Genomic DNA, 27800 nt, shown 5'->3' on the forward strand with positions numbered 1-27800 from the left:
CTGTAAACTATAACATTTTAATTAAAGCTAACATTTATTACGTAGTCCTTCCTGTGATTTGCATCTTGCTGAAGGCTTTTCCTTCCCTTGTCCCAGTTTTTGTCAGTATTTTTTATGGAGAATTTGTTCCCCCTCCATTCTCTCTCTCTCTCTTGCATCTTTGGTGTCTTAAATTGCTGCCAGTGGGATTCATGTTTATATGGGCTTTGACTTTGCTGGGTCATTTTCCTGTTGTTCATCAAACTGTTAATTCTAAACTGACTATTACATTTCTGCTCTCATGATCTTGCTAACTCTGAATGGTCAAAATGTCTGGAAGGAAAAATATGTAGCAATTGTGTCATTGTCTCCTTCTCCAGAAATGAAGTCACGGAAACTTTATTCTGTGACCTGCTATTTTCAGAAACAATAGTGAATTTGTCCTGATTATGAATCTTCTCATTGGTGATCATTTCTAACCTCACAGTCAAGTTTACTGAACTATTACTGTCTTACTTAGCTTAAATTTTTGTGCTAGTTTATCTGTTTGAAATATTTACTATATCTGTTTACAAGGAGTTTCTTGTTCTCTGTAAATCCTTCTGAAAACTTTTTTTTTTCTCTCAACTAAAAATGATTGAGTAGCAATTCTACTGTGTGCTTGAAACACGTTATAAAATCGCTGTACTGCAGTTTACAAGTTCTATTCACATTTTGGTAGTATTCTAGTATGTGGTGATGGAAATAGTATTGTTGAGGACAGCACAGACATTTTCTGAAGTCACGTGAAAATGTCTACCTGCTTGCTCTCTCGTTTGTTCTTGTAGAGAACAAATTGGTAGATGAATGACATTTTTACATAGTTAATAACATAGTTTTTATAACTTCACAAAACAAAACAAAGATATATTAAAAGAACCTTTACTAAAATTCTTTTATTATTATTTTTTTATTTTACTATTCTGTTATAACTTAGTGCTAGAAAAACAAACAAAACAAACAGACAAACAAAAAAACTACCCTCTGCTGCAGAGAAGCTGCAGCTCGCAGCAAGCTAGGAGGGAGCATAGCTTGTTAGTGTCTCAGTGCTTCATTTTAATGTTTTATGTTATCGGTTTGTTTTGTAGGGAGCTCGTGGCCTTGATGGAGAGCCTGGCCCCCAGGGTCTTCCTGGAGCACCTGTAAGTAGAATGTGTGTTAGCAAAACACTTCCCAAGGTCTACCCAGTAAGATGCTCAATCTGAAACTTTGTGGTTATAAATCAGAAAAGCTTCTGATTAATCCAATTAAACTGGTTCCTCACAGGTGAATAAATGTCATCACAATGACATCATGTCCAAAATCACTTACTGTCCCAAAGGAATTATTGTGCAGTTGAACTCTTCTTAGCCTTTCAGTATTGTAACCTCTTTATTCTGAGTGCTAATGTGCATTAGGGTGGCCTGGAATTCTTCAGCTACTTTTCTTTTTCTTCTGGAAAATAATACGTTCATTAGAACAAGACCTGTATAGGTAATTTGTGTGCCTCCCTTCTTTCCCCGCTCCAATCTGGCTGGAATTTATGCTTGGAATAGCCAATAAATTCATGGGTTAAAGAAGTGAATGCAACAATCTTTGCTTATTCAGTCCTGGATTTCTAGGGGATGGCTTGGCTTTAGCTGTGTTTTTAAAATATGTCTGTCAGCTGAAGTTTTAAGAAACTGCATTTTTTAATATAATATAAGCTTAAGATGTTTTGCTTTAACTGAGTGTGAATGTACAGGTAGACTAAAAGATACTAAGCTTCCTGTTCTGTCTCCTAATACACTGTCCAAATTATCACATGCTGGGAGTTACTAGGGACATGCTCCAATGCTGTTTGGTTCAGTTAAGGCTAAGTCTTCTCCTGATGCAAACAACACCTTTCATTTTCAGTTTGTATTACTGGGAAGAATATTTGAGAGATATTAGGTATTGTTGTAATTACTGTTATTAGTGAAATTGTTGCTGTACATCAACAATTTCACATCAACAACAATTGTACAGCAATATTTGTTTTTAGCAGCTGATTCTTCAAACTGTCCATATGAACTGAAAGTTAACGTGGATCCTTTTTGTAATGCAACAGAAAATTAGCATTCCCATAACTCTGAAGTTTTTCCTCCTCAACAAACATTTCATCAAACCAGGTCTGGTTTGTCCTTTCCATAGGCAACCATATGAATATATGCTCTAGTGTGTGAGAGGAACCAGAAGTGCTTTTGGCAGTTCTAGGGAAGAAGGTAGTGCAGGTCAGGTGTGTACTTTTCTGCCCTTCTGTTTTCGATCCTGTGGGGATCAGGGACTGGACTCTAAAATCCTGAACTAAACTCTAAGTTTACATCCAACGTCAGTGTGAATTAAGTATTTTTATTAATAAATACACTACAGGAAAATACATTACAGTCAAGTCCTTAGATCAAGTTCTTCTTGTAATAAGAAAAGAGCAAAAGAAATGTACTCATTGAAATGTACTCATGTACATTTCATGTATGTATGTACATGTACTCACGAAATGTACTCATAAAGAAATGTACTCATGTTATTTCGAAGAGCTCAGAGCAAACTATTCACCTAAGTTGTGATTCTGATAGTCAAAGATTTTTATTAATTCTCTGTGCATGTTCTGTGTGCGGGGTGCTGCAGGTAACACTGATTGTCTGCAAGTTTTCATGGCCCTTGTGTAAGACAGGTTCAGGACCCTCCTGAGAAGGATCCTGCAGCCAACTTGTCAGTCAAGTGCCTTTGACCCCAAAGGTGCTGATGCTACTGGTGGCCGTTATATACACTGTGCTATGGCAGGCAGACTACATGGCAGTAGATGCAGAAGGCAAGTGTGGGCTCATTTTTTTTTAACCTTTGCCTGAATGAAAACTTGAGTGTAATAGCAAGGGCACAAAGCAAATTCAGTCTCAGAAACAGTTGTTCACGCATAAAAGATGCTGTAGGTAAAGCCTACTGAAGGGATGAGGGATCTTTGTTCAGCTTCCAAAGCCCAGATAAGCCCTGAATTTGGATAGATACAGGACCAAAGAGGCCATAAAAATTCTAGGCACTAGAATGAATTGTTCTGTTGTTGATTTACTAAAGGTCTTATCTTAGAAATACAAGTAAGGTTACTCGGGTCTTATTGCTGAAAGAATCTTGTATATTTTTTTTGTTGTTGTTTTGTTTTGTAGGGGGATCAAGGACAGAGAGGTCCACTGGGAGAAGCAGGTCCAAAGGGTGAAAGGGTAAGCACAAATTTCAAATCATGTTTGCTTGCAAACATTGACAGTACCAATTACACTGTATATTTACATGCTGTAAGTAAACACACTCATCCATATCTGACGCATGGATTGATGTTTTTTGCATCTGTTATTTCAATGTGTTTATTTTCATTTCTTAATTTTATGATTGTTAGGGTCCTCAAGGAACAAGAGGAATAAATGGTCTCCCTGGGCCTAAAGGAGAGTCTGTATGTACACATTATTTGTTCATTTGCTTTGGCATTATGCTGGTTTATATAGCAGAGTGCTTTGAGAAATATCTCCAACATTTATTATTTTTTTTTTCTTTCAAGGGCTTACCAGGAGTTGATGGCCGGGAAGGTATCCCTGGAATGCCTGGAGCAAAGGTAAGGCACAGCTGGCATGCGTTTAATTTATGTAGCTTTGGTAATGCCCTAGATTTATTCACTCATTTGGGGCTTTTCATTGTGCTGCTGCCCATGGCTTTATGCACATTACTAGGGTAATTAAATGAACTTTCCCATCCTCCAGTTCCAAAAGTACTTCATCTTGTGTTCCAGAATTAAAGTTTTCCTTTATGTTTGACTTGCATAAATTACAAGTTAAGATGTTTTTCAGGGTGAACCAGGAAAACCCGGTGCTCCTGGTGATGCAGGGCCTCAAGGACTGCCAGTAAGTATCTGGTGTTCTTCCTTTGAAAGCTAGGTTCAGTTCAAACCATACAAAGGCCAGATATAGGCTAGTTTGGCACTGATGATGGAGTGAAAAGTGAAAAACTAACCAAAATGCCAAGGAATAGTAAATCTAGTGCAAGGGAAAATTCTGTTGTATGTATGCAAAATTGCTTTGCACAAAAGTTTGAATCTCCTTGTGTTACTCCAGTGAGGAATTCAGGCTGTGGCCAGTGTGCAATTCTCTCGTGGTTTCTCATACCTGAGACCCTGTGGATATTGTGGTGTGACCCCACAGTTAGAACTGGTTGTTAGTGACAGGGGAACACAGGTTCCCAGGGTGACCTGGAAGAGCCAACCTGCTGGTCTAGCAAGGCCTAGAAGAACAAACATCTCCTTTTGATATTCTGCTGGCCCAGAACTTCTGGAATGCATCACGTGTCTTTTTTTTTTTTTTTTTTTCTTCTCCTGAAAAACTGTTTTCCATTGTACATCCCTGTAGTGTGGTTATAGGGAATCAGTAATGGGTTTTCAACCATTTTTGAAGGTACTCTTCTTATGGTAACTCATCATGTTTGAAAGCTGTGCCAGTTGTCAAAAGCTAGGTAGAAACTTCTTTGAAACACTAAGCTATAGGAGTAATTGCTGTATTAAAACAGAATTGGAAGTAGATTTGTAATACGAAGGGAGCTCTTAGGCTTGGAAGAAAATCTGGTAAAAGCATACTTGCTATAGGCTTTTGCACACAAGTGAGGAGGGGATGAAATGTATACAAACTTTATCTGTTAAACTCTGCCTCCAGTATTGGGACACTGAGGCAAGGATCTATTTCTAGTCTAAGCCTGAAAAAGGCATGACTCCTTCTATTTCTGCCAATTATAAAGGAGAAATAATACTCTCTATTACTTTATAAGAAGAATTCAAGGTTGGCCTATTGGATAAAAGTGCTTCAATGCAAAGTAGAAGGACCTGAAGTACTTTACTGTGAGAAAGAGATAATTTAACGCTGTTTCCAATCCTCTTAACATCAAATAAACACTGAACATGCTATTTCCTTTAGGGTTTGCCAGGTTCTCCAGGTGTGAAAGGCATTCCTGGTCCAAAGGTAAATCATCTTGAGTATTTGCTTTCTTATAAAACTGTATTTGTGCTTATCAAGTTCTGAAGTATTCAGTGAAATTGTATTAATTTTCCATTGTGATAAGTGACAAGCCTTTGGCTGAAAGAGCCAAATATATTCTTTCTTCAACTGTAGTTGTGTGCTTTTTAGTGATTCTTCTGCTGTACGATCTGTCTGTGGTGATTCTAGGTGCTAAACAGTACCTAAAAAGACCATTTCCTTTTGAATCTATGGAAGTGATTGCTACAGCATGCATGTGACACGGGTACCTCAAAACAGTTTGAAATGAGGAATCTCTTAAGAATATTCACATAAGTGAAGTTTATAGAATCATGGAGATTGTTGTCTCTATGCAGCACCATTTCCAATTTTGTTTTAAAAAATCATATGACTGAGACTGTGGAATGTGTCATGCCAAAAATAAATAGTTTTCTTTTTCAATTACTTAAGACTGACCAAGACTAGGACCCGAATTTCAACTGAAATTACATGGGTTGATATTACCCATTTGTGAGTTGAGAGCAGTAACCAAGTCTATTTGGTCTTTGTCAGTACCTACACGACAAAGCAACTGAAATCTGACTTTTGAAAAATTATACGGAAGGAACTAGGTAAAAGTTGAACTAAAACCAAAATAAAGGTGAAAGTTAAAAATGAGTAAAGTCTGATTTTTAGACCTTACTGATTTTCTTATTTCTCATTTTATAATGGAACAGTAAACCATTGGCCTGGCTTATATTTGTCATCGTTTGTCCAACAGGGTAATAGAGGTCCCCCTGGAGTACCAGGTTTAATGGGAAATTCTGGTAAACCGGTAAGATCATTAATCTTATTCAAAACATAGAAAAGTGAAACGTTTTGCATTGTGTGAGGAATCACTTTTCGAATTTGTTGCATCATTCCTATTCCCAAAACAGGGTGAACAGGGGCCAGAGGGAGAAGCAGGTCCAACAGGACCCCGGGGACCACCAGTAAGTATTGAATACATTTTTAAATGACTATTTACCACTGCAGTGTCTCAAGTTACTGTTGCTGCAGCTGTCAAGTACAAATATTATTCAGTGCAAATGCTAATTCTTAAGGTTAATACTAAGTCTTTAACTCTACCTGTACCAGGTGGATGTGCATCATCGTGCAGAGAAATCCAGAAACACAAGTCCTGTGACTGTTTTTGACTTTGGTGATAGAATAAATTCTAAACCTTTGTCTACATTCTTCTGGTCTTTGTTTTTAAATAGGCTGAGTAAAAGCCCAAACAGTAGTGTTTTTTTTTTTTTTTTTTGACAGCATCTATTTCTTGCGCAAGTAACGTGAAGGCAGGGTATGGAGGAAAGGTCCATAGGCCTGTCCTGCCTAGTAAAGAAAATGACTAGAGACTTTTCTTTGGCCCCCTTGGTCAAGTGGCCTGGCATGGTTTGTCTTCATACTGCTATAATCTCTTAACACCCAGCCCCTGGTGTCCAAGAGCAGGCTGCACACTCTCAAGTTGCATGTTGGAAATGGTCCCTTTCCTGTGTTCCCAAAACTGTTCCTGGGCATTGTCTAGGACAGTGCCAGGTGACCTGAGCTATACCTGTGCTGACCATTTGTCATGGATGATGGTGTGCTGCTGGGGCCTCTGCCTTGGCCCTTTCTGGTTTGCATCGTGAATGCAGCTGTACTGATGTGAATTACAGCATTTATCTCAACTTAGAAACACTGATGTTTTACTGGCATGGGATAAAGTTACACGAGGTCTATCTAACTTCCATTTTGCTCTTAATCCTTCTGTGGGGGATAAAAGGATCAGTGATTCGAAGAAAACTTTCATATACCAAAATTCAATCTGACTGCATTGACAAAGCTCACGAGGCTCAAGGATCTATAAGCAATTGCTTTTGCAAGCTTCTCTCTTGCCACTGGTACTGTAGGGATACTTTCCTGGAATCTGCTGAGCTTCTGCTATTGTACATAAGTGATTTACCCATGCATTTGTAGGGATATCCTCATATAGGGCTTAGGGATTTATTGATAGGGATATATCTGTAAGGGTATTTCATGGCTCAGGGATGTGTTCTCTAAATTAACTCTTTTGTGTCTAAACATGCAGCAGCCACCAGCCATGTATCAGCCTTACTTTTCTGCTGTTTTCTTCTGTGGTCTGCATTATTGTGTGCTAGATGCATTAATTCATGAGATCACGTGTGCTGTAGATTAAATCTTTGCATGAGCGCTGTGCCCACAGCTGCCTATAAGTGATACAAAAAGGAGGTTATAGGGGCATATGTTCACTAGGGCAGAATACAGCACCTTCAGCTTCTCATATCCCCAACCTGAAAAAAAATTAATTTTGTTGTTTGTGTTTAGAAGTGTTGGATGTATAATAAGGTTTTTTAGCTCTGTTCTTCTGTTGATATTTTGTATACTTGTAACAGGAGTAAGAATTATAACTGAATCAGACCAAAGTAATTGTCCACTCTAATAATGCAAGGTAATCTGCTAAACTATGCTTTTAATCCTCTCAATCTGAGCATGAATTTACAAAATCAGCAGTCCATACAAACAGGAGCTGACACACAAGGTTAATTATTAGTAACCCTGATTAAATACAGTGATTTTTCTGTTTATCACTCCAGAGACCATTACATTTGTACCTGTCATTACAAAATGCACTTATTTAGGAAAAATGAACATAGAACAAAAGCATGGAAAGTAAAACTTGTAGCCTATGCAAAATGGAGAATGAAAATGCATTATTGATAGTAAAGTTATGTGTAAAGCCCTAAGCAGTAATCTACTTCTCATCTCTAGTTCCCTGAAAGTTATAAAGAGTCCTGAATATTAATTATGTTTAGCCTCCTCCTGCTGAAGACTACAAGCAGTGTATGGCTGGAAGGGCAAGCTGTTTTTCTTTGGAAACAGGCAAAACATTACTTCTATGCAGAAAATTGGAACGACGAGGATTTTCTGCTCAGTAAAAACACAAGATTGGATTTTTGAACCTCAGTGAGCTCTGGTCCGAGTTGTGTTTGCATTTATTTTCAGTGCAGAATAAAGTGTATTTTCTCTTCCTTCTGCACTAAGTACTAAGTCTATCTGAGCCTCTGCTTTTCGGACTCTGGCCTTGTATTTCCAGGAAAAAAATAAAATCTGCCAGTTAAATAATTCCATACCCCATCATTTTCAAACTTAGAAAACTAGAAATTTAGGAAATCAGCTTTGAAAAGACTTCATAATTGCACTAAAGAGATTTTTTTTGTCAATATGTTTGTATTTCTTTCAGGTTTTGAAATTTTCTCACAAACTTTAACATTCACTGATTTCTGATCAATTTTATTGCCAAACACTTTCGAAACCTGAGGATTTTATGGCTGCTGTTTAGGTGTTTTTCTTGTCTTTTTTCTTCCTATTTCAGACTTTTTAGCATTCACTTCAGTTCCTTTCTTTCTCCTTTACCCTTTGTACACTTTCACTACTCCTAGTAGAAGACTCTGGCCGAAGTCAAGAGGGGCTGGGCTTCTTCCTCAGAATTGGAAAACATTTTGCAGGAAGAGCTTCAGTCCCTATCTGTATATCCCTATCTACACGGTAGCAACTACATTAGAGATCCACTTTATTTTCTCATGTCACTTACCTGTGTACTTCGCTACTGGGGAAAGGCAGGTGGCTGGTAGTTGAGGGCCAGAGCTTTAGAGGAAAGGACCTGACATGAAGGTCTATGGTGGAATAACAAGGCTGACTGCTAAAGTAAACCACAGACTGGTATCTGTACTAGGGAAAAATACGCCTACGTTTGTGCTATATTAAAAATTTACTTAACGATTCTGATTTAACTACTTGCAAAAGACAACTTATTGAGAGAAAATCTTCATTTCAATCCGTGTGTAGTTTTTTGAGGGGTTACACAATGGAGCACCATTAAACTATAATCAGTGACCCTGTTTGTGGGAGAAATCAAGTTTTCTGTACTATTTACAAAATGCTGTAGCATCCTCTGGCACAAACCACATTATTTCAGTGTTATTTTCATTATTAAACAACTGTTGGAATGTAATTGAAGTGTATTGTTAATAAACAGCAGGTCAAAATTTTTTGCAAGTCTGTAAGCATTTACAATATCACAGGGAAGATATTGAATCACTGAAAACAAGATAGCTAGACTTAATAAAAAATAGGCAAACTCATGTTGGGAGATTCTTATCTCACTTTCAAAAATACAGTTTTAGTCTGACATTGCTTTTCCTTAGAAAACCTAATTGGCACATGAAAGGAAAAACTTTTAATTTTGTTCCTTTAGTTTAATATTCATCTGTTCAGCAAAACAGAAAAGCAACTGGAGCGACATAGACATTTTGTCTTTCATTTCTAAATCAAACATATTCCCTCTTCCACTCTAATTGTTCTGTCAGTTAACTTTATGTTTCCTTCACATTACAGTAGCCAATCCAAGTAATTACCAAACTCATTTGTGATTTAAATTGTTCTCAGTCAGTTATCATGGCAGGTGGCCCAAAGGAAGCAAATCTCAAACATCAGTGTGTCATTCCTAATCAGTGGAATTTAGCCATGCTCCCTCAGCTGCTTAGCTACTTTTTTTTTTTTTTTTTTTTTTTCATAATGGCTGAGATTTAGTAAGATTTTAATTTCTAATGTTTTATTTGCAGAAAATACTGACATCTCCTTTTCTTCCCCCTCTCCATTTTTCGTCCCTTGCTTCTCTTCAACTATTTAACCTCTAAATTGCTGCTGTTAGGAAAATATGTATCCCATCCTATGGTTTAGAAGTGAAAAGAGACTTTGGACCATTTAAATATATTTGACTTAAGTTGAGCACAACATTGATGTATATGCAGACCAGCATATGTGTGTTGTTAAAGTATTTAGGATGTGATGCATGTTTTCCTAACATTAGCAATAGAGCTGCATATGTAGCTGCATAAAATTTGGTACCTTAGCTGACTTTGAGAGGCTTTTGAGTATGAGTGACCCTGTACTCAGGTTCAGGCTGGCTGGGCTGACTTATTCTCTGGAGCTGCTTTTATCTCTGTTCATTTTGAAGTGGGAGCTTAGAAAATAGCTTGCATTTGATTCTGAAATGTCAGATAACTTAAATGTAGATGCGAATACTATTTTCATCTTAGATTTTTTTTCAACTAAATCATTTTTTGATTATTAAAAGACATTTTCCTTTGTCTTACCTACCCTGAAATGTATCGTCTTACCTTATCAATTATAAGTAAAACCCATTTTTCTATGACATTCTTTTCAGATGACTCAAACCGAAACAATGGGTCATTTTCCAAGTCGTTTTTGGCATAGTGGTATTGGTACAGTGACAGGATGAAACGTCCTCACCTCTAATGTCCTTATATGATATATGTAGGTATTATTGGACACGTTTTGTATGTATAATTCAGAGGTGTTTCACAAATGGTGGGTCATAATTTACATTTAGGGTATAGCCAGAGGACATACTGGTTTATAGCAGAGCTGAAAGAACAATGCAGGCTTCCATCCTGTCAGATAAGCTTTGTTTCCAGTGACCTAGGCCGCTAGGTGTATGTGACCATGCTTCCTGACCTTCCACGGCTCTGCAGTGTGGTTCATATAGGGCAATGCTTCCTCCTCTCAGTTGCACTGCATGGGCTGCCCAAACCTGAGTAGTATCTCCAAGCCTCCCCGCTGTCGACCCCTGTCTTTACAAATTGCATGTTCAGATTCCTGTCTGCTACCTTACTTTCTAACTCTCCACCTCCAACAGCAGCTCCCATTGAATTTTGGACGTGTTATACCTCTGCTGTCAGCAGGTATCCAAATGCTGGCTTTTCATATAGACCCTATTCTTTTATAGGCAGTAACCTGGGTAAAAAACACCTTTATCATGAAGTTAGTGGACTGATGTGAGATTCATTAGAAATTCACACATTTGTGAGATTGAAATTAGCTGGGGATATCCTCATTCTTATTTCTGTTCCACTAACAGCGGCATCCTTAACAGGATCAGTTGCTCACCAGGAAATCAATAAACTAGTGAAAGGAACTGTTGTGCCTGTGTGCTCTGTGCTTGTGGGAACCCTACAAAAAATCAAATCCTCTGAATTTCAGTGGGAATGAAAACCATCCCAGACCACTGAAGGATGGTCTACCAGAACTTGTAAACTGCGTTGTAATGTACGTGGCATTCAAAGGCTGAATCTAACAGAACTGTGAGAGAGACATTAAATCTGCATTTAAATGTACCGAGGGGTCCAGCAATAGTCCCTTAAATGAAGGGAATGGGGAGAAAGTAGATTCTTCTGATGTGACTCTTGGCATATTTTAAACGTTTACATGAGGACACTTCAAGATGCTTTTTTTTTCTTCATCCTCTGGGAAGGGAACCTAAGGTAAATAGCTGAACATGAATGTTAACCCTGAGCCCTTTCAGTTAAATCACAGAATCACAGAATTTCTAGGTTGGAAGAGACCTAAAGATCATCGAGTCCAACCTTGACCTAACGCTAACAGTCTGCACTAAACCATATCCCTAAGCTCTACATCTAAATGTCTTTTAAAGACCTCCATGTAGTAACTTGGAAGAAGCTTTGCAGTCTTAAATTATGCCATGGGCCAGTGGGATCCCTGATCGTTCTTTGGGTTATGGTCTCTTACTCTCTGAAACAACACCTGCAGATCCTGCAGTGATGGCCCTTAATTTGAAGTGATCTGTCCTTACAGCCATAATGCCCATGTTTATAGGAAGCACCATGCTTCTGTGTTGTGGTCTTATATTCTTTTTTATATCACTTTAGAAAAGCATCAGTGTTTGAAAAAATGCCTACTAGGATTTTTTACATTTAAATAAAATGAAAGACTTTATTGAATTCTTTATGACCAGCAGAAACATTGATGTGCTTAAGACATTAATTATGAGTTTAACTCCACGGAAGGAACATTGCTTTTTTTTTTTTATAGCTGCATAGCATTTGGATGTGAATGGTATGACATATACAAGGAGACAAATTTTTAATACTGATTGTAAATTTAATCCTCCTCTTTCCTGCATCAGAAATGTAGAAGTATTCTGGGTCAGAGATGTAGTACTGAATTATGTGATTAAAATACAGATTTACAAAAAGGCTAGTGCATCTTCTGGGTAGCAAATAAAGGTGATCTGGGGGGCTTTTAAAATTTATTTTAGGTCTAGAACTTATACAAAGACCTTTAAAAGGATAATGACCTTAACACAATAGGATGTTTTGGAAGGAATGAACGGAAAAGTCTTTCTGTATTTGGTTCTCTGATCTCTCCAGGATACCTAACTATTTCTGGAACTGTAGGGCTCAGTCTTTCCAGGCTTGTATGAGAACTCATCACTGCATTTATGACCTGGTGTAAAAGGCATTTAAGTCTGCTCTTTCTTTTTACTGTTCAGTATGTCACAATATTTTCCTTATTATAAAGAAAATACTTATATTTGAACTTACTGATTGTGTACAGTACTGGAATGCTTAGATCTGCTTTTATCCAAAATTTTCTAAGCTACATATAACAGGGTTTTATATTTGACATCCTAATAACTTTGATTCTTGATATTTTATGATCTTAAATGATGCATCATGCTTTTATAGCAAGTAGTACACGTGTTTAGACAACTGAAGTAAGAAAAGTGTCTTGCACGACAGGCTTGTGTTGGGTCAATGTTTGAATTTATCTGTACAGGTGAGAGTACAAAACTTATTAAGCTGTTCTTAATAGTTTGGTTGTAAAAGACAAAACCTTTTTGAGATAGGTACTTTATTTCAAGATTTGCTTAAACTCTTTGGAATTTTGACTCAGTGTCAGGTTTACCCAGAATGTGTTTTCAAATGGCTGCATTAAGAAATGAAGTTATAACACTAATGTGACTGATGATCTGAATGCATTAACATACCTGAAGTGAAGCTAAAAAGACAAAATCCAGTTAAGAGCATATTTATACTTATCAGGGTTGAATGGGGATTTTAAAATGTCTCTCCTCCTGACAAAAGTCTTGACATATATAGACATGTATTTTTACCTAAATGAATTTGTTAAGCATGACTTCTGCATGCATTTTTCAAATTTGTCCATTGCAATGTGGGATAATGGGCTATTAAATATTTTAAGATGACACTTGAAGGCTAACAAGAAAAAAGTATGCTCATTGCTCTTTTTTTTTTTTTTTTTTTTTTTTTTTTTATCATGAGCTTGTAAGTAATGCTTAATTGGGTCAAGTGGGAGTCTGGTTAAGGAAACTAGGCATAAGCCTAAATCTAAGGGTTAGCCCATTGGGATTGTTGTAGTGAAATAACTGTATTCCTAACAGGTAACTTTCAGGTGCAGGACATAAAGGAGACTTTATTGTGAATAATCACTCATCAGAATTAAATGGTTGAGTCATTTAATGCTAATTAAATATTGTGTGTCATTGTGACCTAAAAATATTTAAATTTCTCGGCATTCTGGTATCTGTAACTCATGTAATATTTTTGCAGTAATAAACAGAAGTCTCGATTAAAGCCAACTGCTAAGTAATGTAATTCACTAAACATTAAGGAAATAATCATACTTTATTCCCGGTTCACAAGAAATGTTTCAGGAAGTAACAGTGTTCTTCTATTTCCCATAAGGGCAGCAGAGGGGAGACAGGTCCTGCGGGCCCTCCAGGTTTACCAGGGAAACTGGTAAGCAGTTTATTTCCACATTCAGTGCTTATGTGTACTTTCAAGAGCTATGGTATCATCTGGAACTACACTTAGCCATTCATCTATGCAGGGAACTGAAAATAATGTTGAAATGAGAGATTGTTGAATTTCTTTTTCAGCCCTCTGTGACCGTGCTAATATTAGTAAAAGTTGCTTTGAAGTTTCGGGAACTGTGTGACTTTTTCTTCTGCCTAAAAGAAACACCTCTGTGATGTGCAAAGCTGGGTTGCACACCCCTGTGTGGGCTGTGCGTGCATGGGGAACAGGAACAGTGAAAGACTGGCTTTCTGTTAACAGCTACGTGAAACTAATGAATGGAGCAGATTATGAATGCCACCTTTTACTACTGCTCCAGCAGTATTTACACAGCAACAGTCAGAAGCATAGCTGGGGAGGTTTTGGCTGAAAGAGCCTGCTGTTACAGAGGAATGCACAAATCACAGGCTGCAAGATCTGAGGAAGTATTTTAAGGGAACCAGACTGTAGTCGAGGGACTGAAGGGTGGAAAACCCTGTAAGCCATTTCTCTTGTGCTTGTCAGCAATAAAATTATTGTAAGACACTGTTTAAAGGGATGTATTTTGGATCGGCTCTATTTTGATCAGATAATCACCTTTCATCGAGTTGGGACTGCTCTAGAAATGAGATTCTTACCTATCTGCTTGTCAGGGTATGACCTGCAGCTGATCATTCTAAAACTGACTGGGTAAGTTTACATCTTTTACTTATTTTCACAGGGTCCCCAGGGTGATATTGGACTTCCTGGACTGCCAGGTCCTCCAGGCCTACCTGGTGGTAAGGGTGACAGGGTAAGAAATGCACTCATAAATACAGTCTGCACTTTGACATCAAGAATAAATGCAGCAATATGAGCATTGCTTGCAGTTTTTACATGAATTGATTTCTTGTGATTTCTTGTTTTGTATGTAGATCTGTTGGCTGCTGTTTGGAGCCCATTAACTACTTGTAGGTCATAAAATATACAGGGAAAGTCACAACATTACTTCAGATTTTTAAATAAGGTTACTGTTGTTAATACGTATTTTTTTCGAGTTTGAATCATTTAGGTACTTATCACATTGAAAATCATTGACCCAACCAGATCTGAAATTGTAAGTCAGGCTCTCTGGTCACTACAGAACGATGTGGAACATCAACCCAGTTCTGCACTAGATAGAGTGTCTTTAACAAACATCTTAGGATCTGCTATAGACATACACTGGTTTATGTAGCTATTGAGAAACCTATGTGTACATGCACACTTGCAGGATAGAAGAATCCCACCTAGGATTTTGTCAGGAGGGAAGAATTGGGCCATAGAGACCTCAGGTATCTGCAGAAGATATCCTGCTTTGCTGAATAGATGTCAGTGAAGACTTCATATACATATTAAAAAAAAAATAAAATCCTTATCTTCTTTTGCTCACAGGAGGCTAGGGAGGGTGGAATTCACTCACCAAACTTCAGACATCTTTGTTACAGGAATTGTCAGTTCTGCATTGTGCTTCATCTAGGCTATTTCAAGCATTGCCTTCAGTATGAAATGAATTGCACTTTTGAAGTGTCTGTTGCTTTCCATTCACAATCGAGGAAGCATACGACTGTTAGACGTGTGTATTGCTGCTCTAGATGTCTTTTCTTTGAACAGAGGAATCCTGCCCCTGGCACCCTATACACCGTATGGTGGCTGGATAGGGCTCACAGTTGCATTTGGCAGTTTTTAAAAGCTGCTCAGGTACTCAAAAACATGTTTGTAAGACAGCCTTTGTTGCCCTTGAAGTATTTCTTCATGTGGATTTTTTTTTAATGCTGAGATCAGAGACATGTTTCTAGTCAAATATAAGCATTGACATAAAGCAGTCTCTTCTTTTTAGATTGGTAACGACTCATAACTTACTCTTCCAGAGGGAGATCGAAGGCACCTAAGGAAGCAAATATGACAGGAACATGGCTAGTATCTGTTACAGTGCTGACAATCTCCCTCCAAAGATGCCTATTTCTCTCAATTTATCATATAAAGCGCCTTGACCTGCAAGAACAGAATGTAGATGGTGTGAACAGCCCCATTCAGATTCTGGCTAGTCAGGAGGTTTCTGTTTGCCTAACGGGCAGATGATGATAGGTTTTTTTTTGTATCCTTGTGTTGGTTTCATGCCCAATGCATATAAAGTCCAAAAAACTCTCCCAGCAGTGATTTCATCCTATGATTGCTTTTTAGCTTCCCTGTTCTGACACAAGTATCAACTGAATCCACTCATATCCTGGATTCATTTTTTAATTCAGTCCCACAGAGACTGGAGTGATTTTTCTGGGTCAGGCTTAACATGGCTGCAGCTCTGCTAATGCGTATGGCAAGTCAGAAGCCTGAAGAGCAGTCACATCATGCCACTCTGTCCTTTCTCTACACTGGTTTTCTCACAACCGCATCTGCTTCTGCCTGTTATACTAAATTACACAGCTTCAGGCCAAGACCCAGACCTTGGTACTGGAGCATGATCTGATACAGTTCTTGGGCATGGTTTTGAAGGGATTTTTACAAACAGATAAAGAGTAAGTTAAAAAAATAATAATATATGTATATTTATATATTAACATCTTACCCTGTTGTCTCCATTGACATTTTGGAAGACAACGGAAAATGGATTTGGATTGTTTCCATTGTGATTTTTTATGCCTGCTGATACAAATATTACAGATCAAGTTTCACAAAAGCCAACGTTATCAGCAGTTTTGTTGCTCAGAAGAAGAGGAAGTGGAGAAAAACAACACAAAACTCATTGTGTTAGGTTGGAAATCAAAGTCTTCTTGTTTGAGTAATTGGAAAACCTGAAGGCATGATTTTGACAATACTTTAGACAAAATAGTTTGTGTTATTTGACAAAGCTTGAATGTTAAATAGGTCTGTGATTTCCACTGCTTAGCTTAGTGGATAATTTAGTATTGGCTCTTCATCCTCATCATAATGAGAACAAATCTGAATTCACAGTTTCTGTGCCTGTGTCTTATAGGAATTAAACAGATCTCTGAAATTAGAGAGAAAATACTGCATCTCTGTTTTAGAAAAAGAAAAAAACTTTATGTACAGCTATAGTAATTTAGAATGGGTATGTTTGAATGTGCACTGACTGCAAAGAACATTTAAGGATGATGTGATTGTTTTTCTAACAAAATACAAATACTAGAATTTTCTTAATTGGTGCACTGTTCTACAAGTGAAATACTTCTACAGTAGAAATAAATGACACGCTTGAAATGAATCAGGTCATAAATTTATTCTTCTTATGTTCCTGCCTGTCCAAACAGGTACATTTTAACACTGTTATAGGATTCTAAGATAAAAGATAATAAAAAAAAAGGGGGGGGGGGGAGGGGGAGAGGGAGCAGAATAACGGTTTTAAGATACAGGTAAATTCAGCTTTCACTGTGATAAAAATTCTAGAGACAATGCTGTTAAAACCCCTGAGAATTAAACAGAAAGCAAGACAAGGTTGTGACTGAAATTGTGGATGTCTGGCTGTGCTTATCCCGCAATACCAAGGCTGGTATGGCTCACAGCTATACAGAATACTTAACATGGCCAGAAAAAGTGATACACTTATTAGATTTTTACTTATAATTTCTAAGTGATTTGCAGAGCAGAGTTGTAGCAACTTCAAGAGCATCTGCCATATAAAGGAGAGATCTGCTCCTGCTTGACAGGCAGCACGTGACACATGCCAGTGTGTTATATATTCCACATTATTACTTCCTTTCAGCCTGTCACCTTAATTATCCAGGGAGATTAAAGTGCTTTCGCTGTCATTCTTAAAAATTTACAGCTTTAAAGGTCTACTGCATTAATGCTAGATAGTTGGGAAGACTGAAGATGATTTAGTATACTTTTGTGAGGTAGGAAAAAAAGTTAAGGGGGTTCAATTCATACTAGCAAAGTGGCATGAGGAATTTATTTCCAAGGAATCATCACTGTTTTCCACAGTGCTGTAGTCCTCAAATCCTGTTATCTTTCCCAGTAGATATTACTGGTGAGCAAAGAGGACAGATCTAATTTTTCCCCTTAAATTAATATGATTTATGAATGCACTAGAAAGCTCCTATTGTGTTACTCGTGGTATAGCATATGACACAAAATCAACTGTTCTGTATGCATTGAAGAAAAGGAATTAAGAAATGGTAAAGGGAGACAAATGTTGCTCTGAACAGACCATGACTCATTTACATCTACTGTACAGAGTGGAAGAAAACTATTTAAATTTCTGCAGTTTCAAATTCTAAAAGATTTTTTTGTATCTAATCTTTCAGGGTTCAGTGGGTGAACCAGGACCTAAAGGTGAACAAGTAAGTGATGTTATAGATCGTGATAATTTAAGTTTACACTACCAAATGCTGCACTGCATCACATTGACCAAATCTGAGGGCTCACAACGTGTTTTGTTTTTTTTTTTTTAAATGTAGGGTGCACCTGGACCAGAAGGAGATGGAGGAGAAAAGGGTGACTTAGTAAGACGTTATTCTTTCTTCACCAGATCTAATATTTTGTTGCTGTTAATTAAGACTTCAAAGTGTGGTTTGATCACTGAAATACAATTTCAGTTGTGTACTAACTGGACATACTGCAAAGCACAGCAGTTCTATTAGCCTGGTCATATAGTCCAGCTTTTGGAAAGCATTTTGAAATATACATGTTCTTTTGTGTGTATAACATAGTATGTTGAGGTGTGTGTGTATATTTACACCAAGAGCTTGTATATAAATATATATATATATATATGCATACACACACACCTATTTATGCATATATACATATGTGCATATATATAAATTTTTGGTGTTTGAGGCAATGAGGGTGAGGAGATAATTTAATTCAGGTGAAGCAGGAGCACAGATAAGTAACCTTAATAATGCAGACTTGATTGAAATGTATTGTATAGTATCTTTTGGAAATAAGATGCAGCAACTCTGTTAGAGGGAGAATGGTCTCGGAGGAGGCCTTGACACTGAGATGTTGCTGGAGAGCACAGAAGTGTGGCATAATGTGAATTTAATGGATAATGCCTGTGGCATGTGCCCTTGGGTAAAGAGGATTTGTTTTTGTACAGAAAGAGAAAAGCATGAGTGCAGTGGGGCTCCTACAGTGGGGCTCCCTATCCAGCAAAGCCAGAACTTGATCTTTCAAAAGGAAGTAAACTGCTCCCTACTTAAAATCAGTATGCTGCCAGGTGGTATGCTGTTAAGAAGTGCTTTTTTTTCCCTACCCTCTACAATTCTGAAAAGGTTTTGTAGCTAAGTAACAGCCCTGGTGAGATAAATGTCCACTGATAAAGCTTTACTACCAGTACACAGGATTCCAAGGAAGCAACACCAGAAGTTCTTTAAATGTGCTGTCAGCCTGTTTTTAAGCTGGTAACAGTTGTTACTTCTACTTCATTTATGAAATATTCATTAATAGTGGCCTTTCTGGCCTTTAGAAACCACTTATTTCATCAATGCCATTAAGGAGAAATGGGAGAATATAATTTTCTAAAATCCGTCCAAGGGTAGTATGATAAAACCAAAGATGAGTCAATGTTTCACAGGCAGTTACAAGATTTTGAACCCAATGTGCTTTTTGGTTTGTTTGTTTGTTTTTCCCCACAATTTAGGGGAAAAACCAAAAACTTCTGAATAGTGACTGCTATTCTCAGTCAAGCCATAGGGGGGGGATCTTGGGGTTGCTGGAAGCCAGAGGTTATGTTTCTGGGAAAAGGAATTTCTAGGGGTTTGGTTTTCTTATAGCATTGTGGGTAGACCACTGGTTTCTGTTAATGTTTTATTAGGGCTAACAGAACACTGTAAAATAGCCATGAATCTGACAAATAAACAGTACAAAGCCAGCTGTAAGAAAAATGCTTTCTTGTTTGTGCCTTACAGAAAGAAATCTTACAGAAAAATCTGAAATTCAAGTGTTTTTTTTTTTTTTTTTTTAATGAGTTGTAATTCATTGAAGTGCAATTTTGCACATACCAGCAAGTGCCTTGGATGCTAAATGCGTGAACTTTTTCTTATGCAGGAGAAATGTGTCAAGTTTACTGCATTTGTAATGACGATGGCAATAGATACTCTCTTCTAATATAATGTGTCTTGTTTTTGTTTAGGGTGATATGGGATTACCAGGTGCAAAGGGATCTGTAAGTATAACAAACTGCACTGTTACAGAAATACTGGTAGATCAGATAGATGGTTTTCTGATTAAGGAATAAGAATACAAATAGTGAGACGAGTTCTTTACAAATAATAGTGACATCAAATAAGCTCCAACAGCATTTCTTCCTTCTAAATTCTGAATACAGTTCGTATTAAAATGAATTAGCTTTGGAAAGGAATTCACATCCTGAATGTTAAAGAGACCCGGCACTGAACTGCAGTTTTCTGGCCACTTTTTATTATTATTATTTTTTAAGGAAATGAATGCACTCTTTATGCAGTAGAGGTGCAGGAGGAGGCCCACTGCAATGGCTGCATGCGGTGTGTAATCTTCATACTGTGAAAAGGTGGCAGAAGAGAAAGAATTTGAGAGCTGAATGCATTCTTTTATTTCAGCATCACTGAGGAGTGGGATTATCGCAGGAGCTGACAGTTTGGGCCATGCTAGTAACATATCAACAACTCTGCCTCCAGGGAACTGAGACTGAATGTAACAAAATGAGCTGTGCTTGTGTTCTAAGGGGCCACTGCACCTTTGGGACTAAGCACATGCAAACTAGGCATTTATTGCTAATTGAGATATTATAGGAAGGACATGAGGAAGAGAAGCAGCAGAGGAGAAATCTGTAGCTCTTTGCACCAATTTTTTTAAATCTCTTCACCTGATGATACCCTGGAGTGCTTGTCATCCCAGTGAGTAGGGGGATGAATAAACCATCAGGGAACCTGATTACTTGCCAGGCTGGGCAAGAAAGAAATCATGGCTTCCTTGTTGTGTAGCTCACAGAGGGAATTTTGCTCTGATTATTTTATTCTGTGAGTGTGTTCTCTGGGTTTTATGTCAGAGCCAGCAATTAGCTGTCGGGAATGCAGCGGAAATGGAACTGAAATGGCTCCATCTTGTGGATTTAACTGATATTTAACTGATAATCACGCAGAGGAATTGACCATGTTTTTGAGGACATGCTTCAGTGGGGTAATTTTGCTGAGAGATTTGAGAAGCTGTGAATATGTAGGGAATTTTTTTTGTCTTTTTTTTGGTGGTTGTTTTTGGTTTTGTCTTCATTACTATTGATTAATGGTAGTAGAGTAACTTGTATTGGAAGTAACTTGGAGGCTTAGGTCTCACTCTGCATGCTATTTAATCCCTTAGAAAATTTCCTGGCACAGAAGGTATGGCTTTATTTACTAGGATGTACTTCAGTGGCAATATTGATATAGCCCTGCCATTTCCCAGGGGCCAGAATGCTTATACCAGTAAAATAGCTCTTTATACCCCATCCCTGAGTGCAGTAAGCTGGCAATGCCTCTGTTCTAGCACTGTGCCAACATCACCTTCAGTGAGCACGTTCCCTCCCCAGTGCCAGCAAAATCAAGCATTGGACCTGGAAGCTGTGTGCTGAGAGCTCTGGCTCTGATACCTAAACAAAGCCAAAGTGTCCACTCCTGAACTCAGCCTGGGGCTGGGTGATACAAGCTCATACTGTGGTCTCTGAAAGAGGGTATGAAAGGTATTTGGAGCAAGCAGGGAGCTGGAAATTTTGTAACTTGAGGAGGACTTAATGGCCAGGGAAGTCGTATGTGACATACATGAGGGCAGAAGTACAAACTGAGAGACCGTTCCTTGACAAAAACAGTGTCTTCTGTGTGCTATTATGGATGATGATTCTGTCTCTTTTGGCAGAATATCTTATTTTCCCACTCTTCCGCTTGAAATGAGGGGAGACTTTTATAAACCACACAGCCACTGATCCCAGAAGCTTATCTGAAAAGGTGCCGCACAACAGCTCTGCAGCCCCGTGGCTGTTACTTTGAATTTGTGATTAGCTCTTGTCCTGATTTTGATATGCCAGGATGAGTCCAATGCCAGCATGGTGGTTTTTTGAAATTCCTCTGTCATTGCCAGGTCGGTAATCCTGGAGACCCAGGTTCCCGGGGGCCTGAGGGAAGTCGGGGACTGCCTGGCATGGAAGGACCACGAGGTGCGCCTGGACCGCGAGGCCTGCAGGGAGAACAGGGTGCCCCGGGGCTGCCTGGCAGCCAAGGTCCAGCTGTAAGTACTGTCCTCCCCTAATTGATATCCCTTTGAACAATTAACTCTCACTTGCACCACTCCTTTTCTTGCATCAGGAGATACATATGCATGGGAAACCCAAGTGCTACGTTAGAGTACTTGAAATACACCGTACCTCGCAACAGACCCACCTGTACACCAGAGAAATCTTAGGGCTGGACAATTGGGTCCTTTGGTCCTCAGCTTTCAGTTTACTTCCATTTTCTTGTGCCCACCAGTCTCCTGTGGTGTGCATGTAGTGTGTTTGATCCATGGGTGCACCACATACACACAGGATCTACCTATCTTGCCGGTCAAAGTGACTTCAGCTGGCACAGTTGTAATTGCAGGGGCTGGGACACCTTTTATTGAACAGCCAGCATTTTCCGCATCAGGCACCCTTATAAAATGCTCTGTGGTATCAACTGGTTTTTAAATCACTATTTTTCAATCCTAGGGAAAAGAACCAACGGATCAGCACATTAAGCAGGTCTGCATGAGAGTCATGCAAGGTAAAGATGCTGAAAAGTGTTTGATGTTTCTTGTGCATTTAAGTTACGATACTCAACTGCTGGGGAAGCAGGCAAGATTTTCCCAGCCTTAAGCACGGTAAATGGCATGCTCTTAGCAAGGCATGCTGTAGAAAGTCTTTCCACATGCTAATGTAGACACAATACGAGAAACTGAAGTCCCTTATTTACATACCCTGTGCAGCTCATTGCACTACATGTTGATTCCACACTATTTATGTAGTAACCAGGCCATAGACCAGAGTGTTTTTATAAAATACACGAATTTTGTATACGAATCACTTATTGTGTTTAAAAAGTACACAGTGTCACTGAAAGCTTGTTTTGCCTTTTGTGCTTATACACTGTTAGATTACAGCAAACAGACTACGGCAAAATAGGTTAAAAAAGAATGGAGGGAGTGCACAGAGAACCTTTCTACAGCTAACTTACCATAAAATGAAAATAATAGGCAGATGTTCAAAACCTTAATTATATTTGCTCAGTTCTTCTCGGTGCATGCAGAAAGCTGGAGCTTTTCTAATACAGTCGGGTGCATACTGAGTTTAATAACTTATGCTGTCCTGTAAGCACAAAAGAAATATTTAAGTACTTGCTATTGAAGATGACCTTGGGGATATTATGACTTTGTAATGCTAAGAGTTTACCACAATGAAATTGCTGCTCATGATTTAATCTAAAAAATCTCAGTACAAGTCACTATTCTTGATACCATGGGGATATTTTTAAAAAAACTTTCAGATAAAGCTGTCTTAGGGTGAGATGATTTTCACATGCCTATAAGTAGGGTAAAAGGTCTTTCAAAGTGGTTTCCTGAAAGTCTAATGTTGAGGAGTGAAATTAGATACAATTCTTGATTATATTCATAACAATCACAATTAGCAGGGAAGAGAAGGGTGTGAGAAAAATCCAGACTATTTTCATTGCATCCCTCTAGAGAGCCTCTGTAATTGTCAATGTGATCATGTTAAAAAAATAAAATCCAATAGGGTCCCTGGTGCCTTTTCACTGTAACAACAATCATAATTGAAGTCCAGCTCCTCAGGAGGCTTTGTCTGCAGATTGCTATACCCAGTCTTCCTCATTTATCTGCCGGACACAGTTGTGTTATATTTCAAATCCTGTTCTCCCTGTCGTCTTACCACTTCTAGACTGTGGACACAAAATAGCTATTTTTACCAAATTGTGCAGACTTTATAGCAAATGTCGTGTGGAGTTGTGTGTGGCTGTATCCACTGAAAGTTATTTCCAAGGCATGATGGAAAGATGGCTTTGAAATCAAATAGGATCTTTAAGGAAGGAGACGGCTCTGCTTATGCTGTTACAGCAGCATGAAAGGGGGAGGGGGAGAAAGGAATATAGCTGGTTCAGACCATTCCAAGGAATGACAAGTTGATCTTATGCCTAATGAAGAGCAAAGCTCCTGTTGATTCACCTTAAGAAAAGATCAACATTAAACGTTCAGTTATTTACCAAACTTGAGTTCATGACCACCAATCCGAGATGTGCCTTTCCTCTGAAAAATAAGGCCTGCTACTAAGTTGCAGGCTCACTGCCTGTGGCCTTTTAAATTCCTTTTTGCAAAGATAAATCTTAGTAAGTATTAACAAGTAGTGACAAAGAGAGATTTGCTCTTTTAAGAGGCAGCAATTACATGAGTAAGTTTTCTTAAAGGTGGTTGAAAATTAAATGGCAAAGAAAATTGTGAGGGCATTCCTAAATAAACTGTATACATTTAAGTCATTTCAGCCTGCAAACATTAGATGTTTAAGATGTAGGCTTCAGAGTGACCAGCTTCACAGAATGCCTATGCCGTTTGCCACTGATGAAACTAAGATAATATGTTATATGTAAAAATTTTGCAAATAGCATTTTACATAAGGGAAGTGCTGCATGGTAATCTGTTTCCATAACAGAAGATAGACAACCTTCTTTGGTGACCTCTAATACTTGTGAATCTCTCCATTCAAGCCCCACATGCTGCTTAACGTTGTCCTTCTGTTCGTTGCAGAACAACTCGCCCAGCTGGCCGCCAGCCTCAGGAGGCCAGAATTTGGCGCTCCAGGTCTTCCAGGCCGACCTGGGCCACCCGGTGCTCCAGGGCCTCCTGGGGAAAACGGCTTCCCAGGACAGCTCGGCCCCCGTGGCTTGCCTGGCCTTAAAGGTCCCCCTGGTGAGATCGGTCGTAAAGGTCCAAAAGGTAAGAAATTCTGTAGCTGGCTTTCAGGGGTTGTCTGGAAATGCTCTCCTTGTACTTGGGGTCACATTACATAATTGAAATTTGGCTTTCTCACATATTAACTGCATTAAAATTAGACTTGGCTTTCTGAGTTTTCCATGTTGCATAACAAACAATTCTCAATGCCAGAGGCAGCCTACATTTAAATATCCTTTTTATTTACTATCAACTGCTGAACAACAACAAAATCAAAGCTCTTCTGGCCAAGCTATAGAATTTACAGTTGTTGTTTATGATATTAGGTTGTCTGAGGCACAGAGAGATGATAAGCATGTCAATCCTCTGAGCAAGGGATTTCAACATCTTATTTTTCAGTCAGTTGAACCCAGAGAGTGGTGTTTTTTTTTCCCCGTTGGATTACAGGTTGTTAATAAACAATATACAGGTGTGAATGTCAAACAGATCCTGCATTAGATATCTAACCTGTCTCCTGCCTCTGCTCCTTCAGTTGCCCCAGTGATTAAAGGGCACATTGGCTGGCCTCAGCAAAGCTTGTTTATAAATGTTTCTTGTCATCATATCACTAATACACTATGAGAAAGGACAGACATCTGCCTTGAGCTAGAAGTAAGCAGCTGAATCAGTTGCCTAATATTAACAGTCTGTCTCATGGACTCCTGAGGTTTGTGTTTTTCACATGCTGAAAAGTTCCAGCAGGGATTTTCTCTTTACCCTACGCAGTCCAGTTGTGAACCTCACTTCTGCATGAATTACAGTCTCAAAAGCTAACATAAACAGTCAGGTTCATTCAATAATCCCTAGTCTAAATCCATCCAGTTTCTCACATTACAAGTGGCTGATAAAACTCTGCCTCGTATTTGGATATAATACTCAAGCCATTCTTATATTTAACATCATTGCACCATGTGCCACAATCTATTGATTCTTTGGAAAGGATAAATCTGTAAGAAAATTGAGTTACCTTACGCTTCACAAAAAAAAATGTTGATCTAAGTTAATCTCTCTTGTTCCCATCTGAGAGGGTTTATATGCCTTCAAAGGATTATGCAGGGGAATTTTCTGCAAAGTCTTTTGTGCACCATGTATGTATTACTGTTTGTATTCAGCAGTGGTTTCATTTTGTTTTCTTGAAGGAAGGTTTTATTTAAAAAATTGTATTTCAACACAAAGCCGGTCTGTTGCCAGATTAGAGTGTTTACTTTTGTCTCAAGTTTTATTTGAAAGTAAAATTGGAAAAAAACTTTGAGAGAAGGAATAGAATACAAAGAAAGCAAACCCTAACTGCATTGTTGCTGTAGTTTTGTTACTGTTTGATTTAATGTGGTGTCACCTGTATTCACAGAAGCAATTAAAATGGAGATACAAAGGTGGGCTGATGTGATGAACTTGAGTCAGCACACAGCAGGCTGCACTGTGGTAATATTAAAAAAAAAAATAAAAATCTACACAGCACATGAAAAAACAAACTTAAAATTACCAAAATGCTGTTTCATACCATAATTGTCATCAAATTCCAGGTTACCTAATGGTAAGCCTTGAAACAAAATTGCAGATACCAAAGAAGTCGTGCACATGCACGTATGTGTGCTATCATGATGGTGCTTTACGATGCAAACCAGGTATTGCCTAGGATGTCAAACACCTGCCAACTACTGTCGTGAGAAGACATCATCACCTTGCACTGAGGGCTGGGCTGCTTGGCTGACTTCACTTTCTCCTCTAAGTGAAGTTTTTGCCATGCTCACCTGGAGGCTGTCTCAGTATTGTAGTGGCACCAGGGGGAGGCTTCCAGTGCTTTCTTCAGCCTTGTTGGCACCAATATATTGCCCCGCTTCTGTGGCCACCTGCTGTATAGATAGTGGAGGCTATTTGGTATCCCTTTGGCCAGGCCATTTCGTGGAAGTGCTGGGGTAAGATGAGTGACATTGGTGGGGTCTGCAGGGGCATCAGTGCAGTCAAATAATTGGACTAAGAACTAAAGTAGTTGTTTTAAATGGCATCCACGTTGATACCTCATGAAAGACACCCCTAAAAGACTTTGATTATATTATTTATGAGGTTCTCAATAGCTGCATGTTTCATGGTACGTGGCAGGAAATGTGAAAAAGATCTCCATGCACCCACCAAAGAAAAGCCTGTGTAATAGCAGCACACAAGAACAAAGTAATTTGTCTTACTTGTGTGACCATATGCCTTGGATGTCGACAGTATGCTGTAATCTGTGCAAGTAAGCTTCTATTTTCTTCTGTGCAATAGCTGTCTCAAGTACTAGCACTGGAGAATTTTTACTTACTAGCTGAATTCACATGGTCTTTCAAAAGCCCTCTGTCAGTAACCCCAGGCTGAAAACCAAAATAGCCTTTGTGGTTCTGTGATTTTGGTTTATTTCTCTTATTTAGGCTGTGGTGTATTTCACGTGGTACTCACTGTCCTGTCCCTATTTTTTTCCCCTCCAGCATGTCTATTAAGTATAACTCAAACATAGGGAGGGTGGAAATGGCACCCAAATCTGCAATCTTTTACGAGAACATATGTCATGACATCTTTCAGAAACTCTAGGAATATATACAGCCACCTGAATTCTCTGCTTATGAGCTGTTCACTTCTGAGAGGTAACTTACTGAAGGTAATACTCCAGGCAGGCTGTAACCAATGTTTCATGAATTTGCTTTAGGTGAACCAGGAGAAAGAGGAGAGAGAGGATTTCCAGGCAGAGGAGTGAAAGGCTTCCCTGGACCAAGAGGTCTTCCAGGTAAATATAAAAGGCTGAGGACAAAGCAGAAAAGGGAGAGATGTGCAATAAAAATTTATTCAGAATGGATACCTCAGGCTACCTTGAATACGTTAAAGGTGCCCATTATTAATCAATAAGCTTCCAAACAACAGTAATTCCTAACTTTTTTTGTTGTAGGTAGTGATAAAGTCACAAATCCAAATTAAAAGCTCTTTTACTAAAGTGCTACCACCCCACCCAATATTAAGAAAAATATGTACAAAGCCTTAGAAAAAAAAAAATCAAAAACATAAGAGGCAAGCCACAAACCCAGACTATCTTACTGGCAGTCCGAGCAATCTTCAAAATCTCCATTCATAACTTAAGACATTCAAAATATAATTCTTCATTTTTGCAGTA

General features: G+C 38.5%; 1 protein-coding gene across 1 annotated transcript in view; it reads left to right on the top strand.

The window, feature by feature from the left end:
* The window catches only part of COL9A1 (collagen type IX alpha 1 chain), a 64833-nt gene that overhangs the window by 35704 nt on the left and 1329 nt on the right, over positions 1-27800 (top strand). Inside the window, exons 21-37 of the mRNA XM_068678255.1 lie at positions 1107-1160; positions 3177-3230; positions 3404-3457; positions 3563-3616; positions 3849-3902; positions 4962-5006; positions 5782-5835; positions 5939-5992; positions 13631-13684; positions 14442-14513; positions 18004-18039; positions 18157-18201; positions 19836-19868; positions 21791-21937; positions 22395-22449; positions 24479-24667; positions 27342-27419. Coding sequence (XP_068534356.1) covers positions 1107-1160; positions 3177-3230; positions 3404-3457; positions 3563-3616; positions 3849-3902; positions 4962-5006; positions 5782-5835; positions 5939-5992; positions 13631-13684; positions 14442-14513; positions 18004-18039; positions 18157-18201; positions 19836-19868; positions 21791-21937; positions 22395-22449; positions 24479-24667; positions 27342-27419 — 1132 coding nt within the window. The remainder of the gene's footprint in view (positions 1-1106; positions 1161-3176; positions 3231-3403; positions 3458-3562; positions 3617-3848; positions 3903-4961; positions 5007-5781; positions 5836-5938; positions 5993-13630; positions 13685-14441; positions 14514-18003; positions 18040-18156; positions 18202-19835; positions 19869-21790; positions 21938-22394; positions 22450-24478; positions 24668-27341; positions 27420-27800) is intronic.

Source organism: Anas acuta, chromosome 3 (assembly GCF_963932015.1).
Source record: "Anas acuta chromosome 3, bAnaAcu1.1, whole genome shotgun sequence".
NCBI lineage: Eukaryota > Metazoa > Chordata > Aves > Anseriformes > Anatidae > Anas > Anas acuta.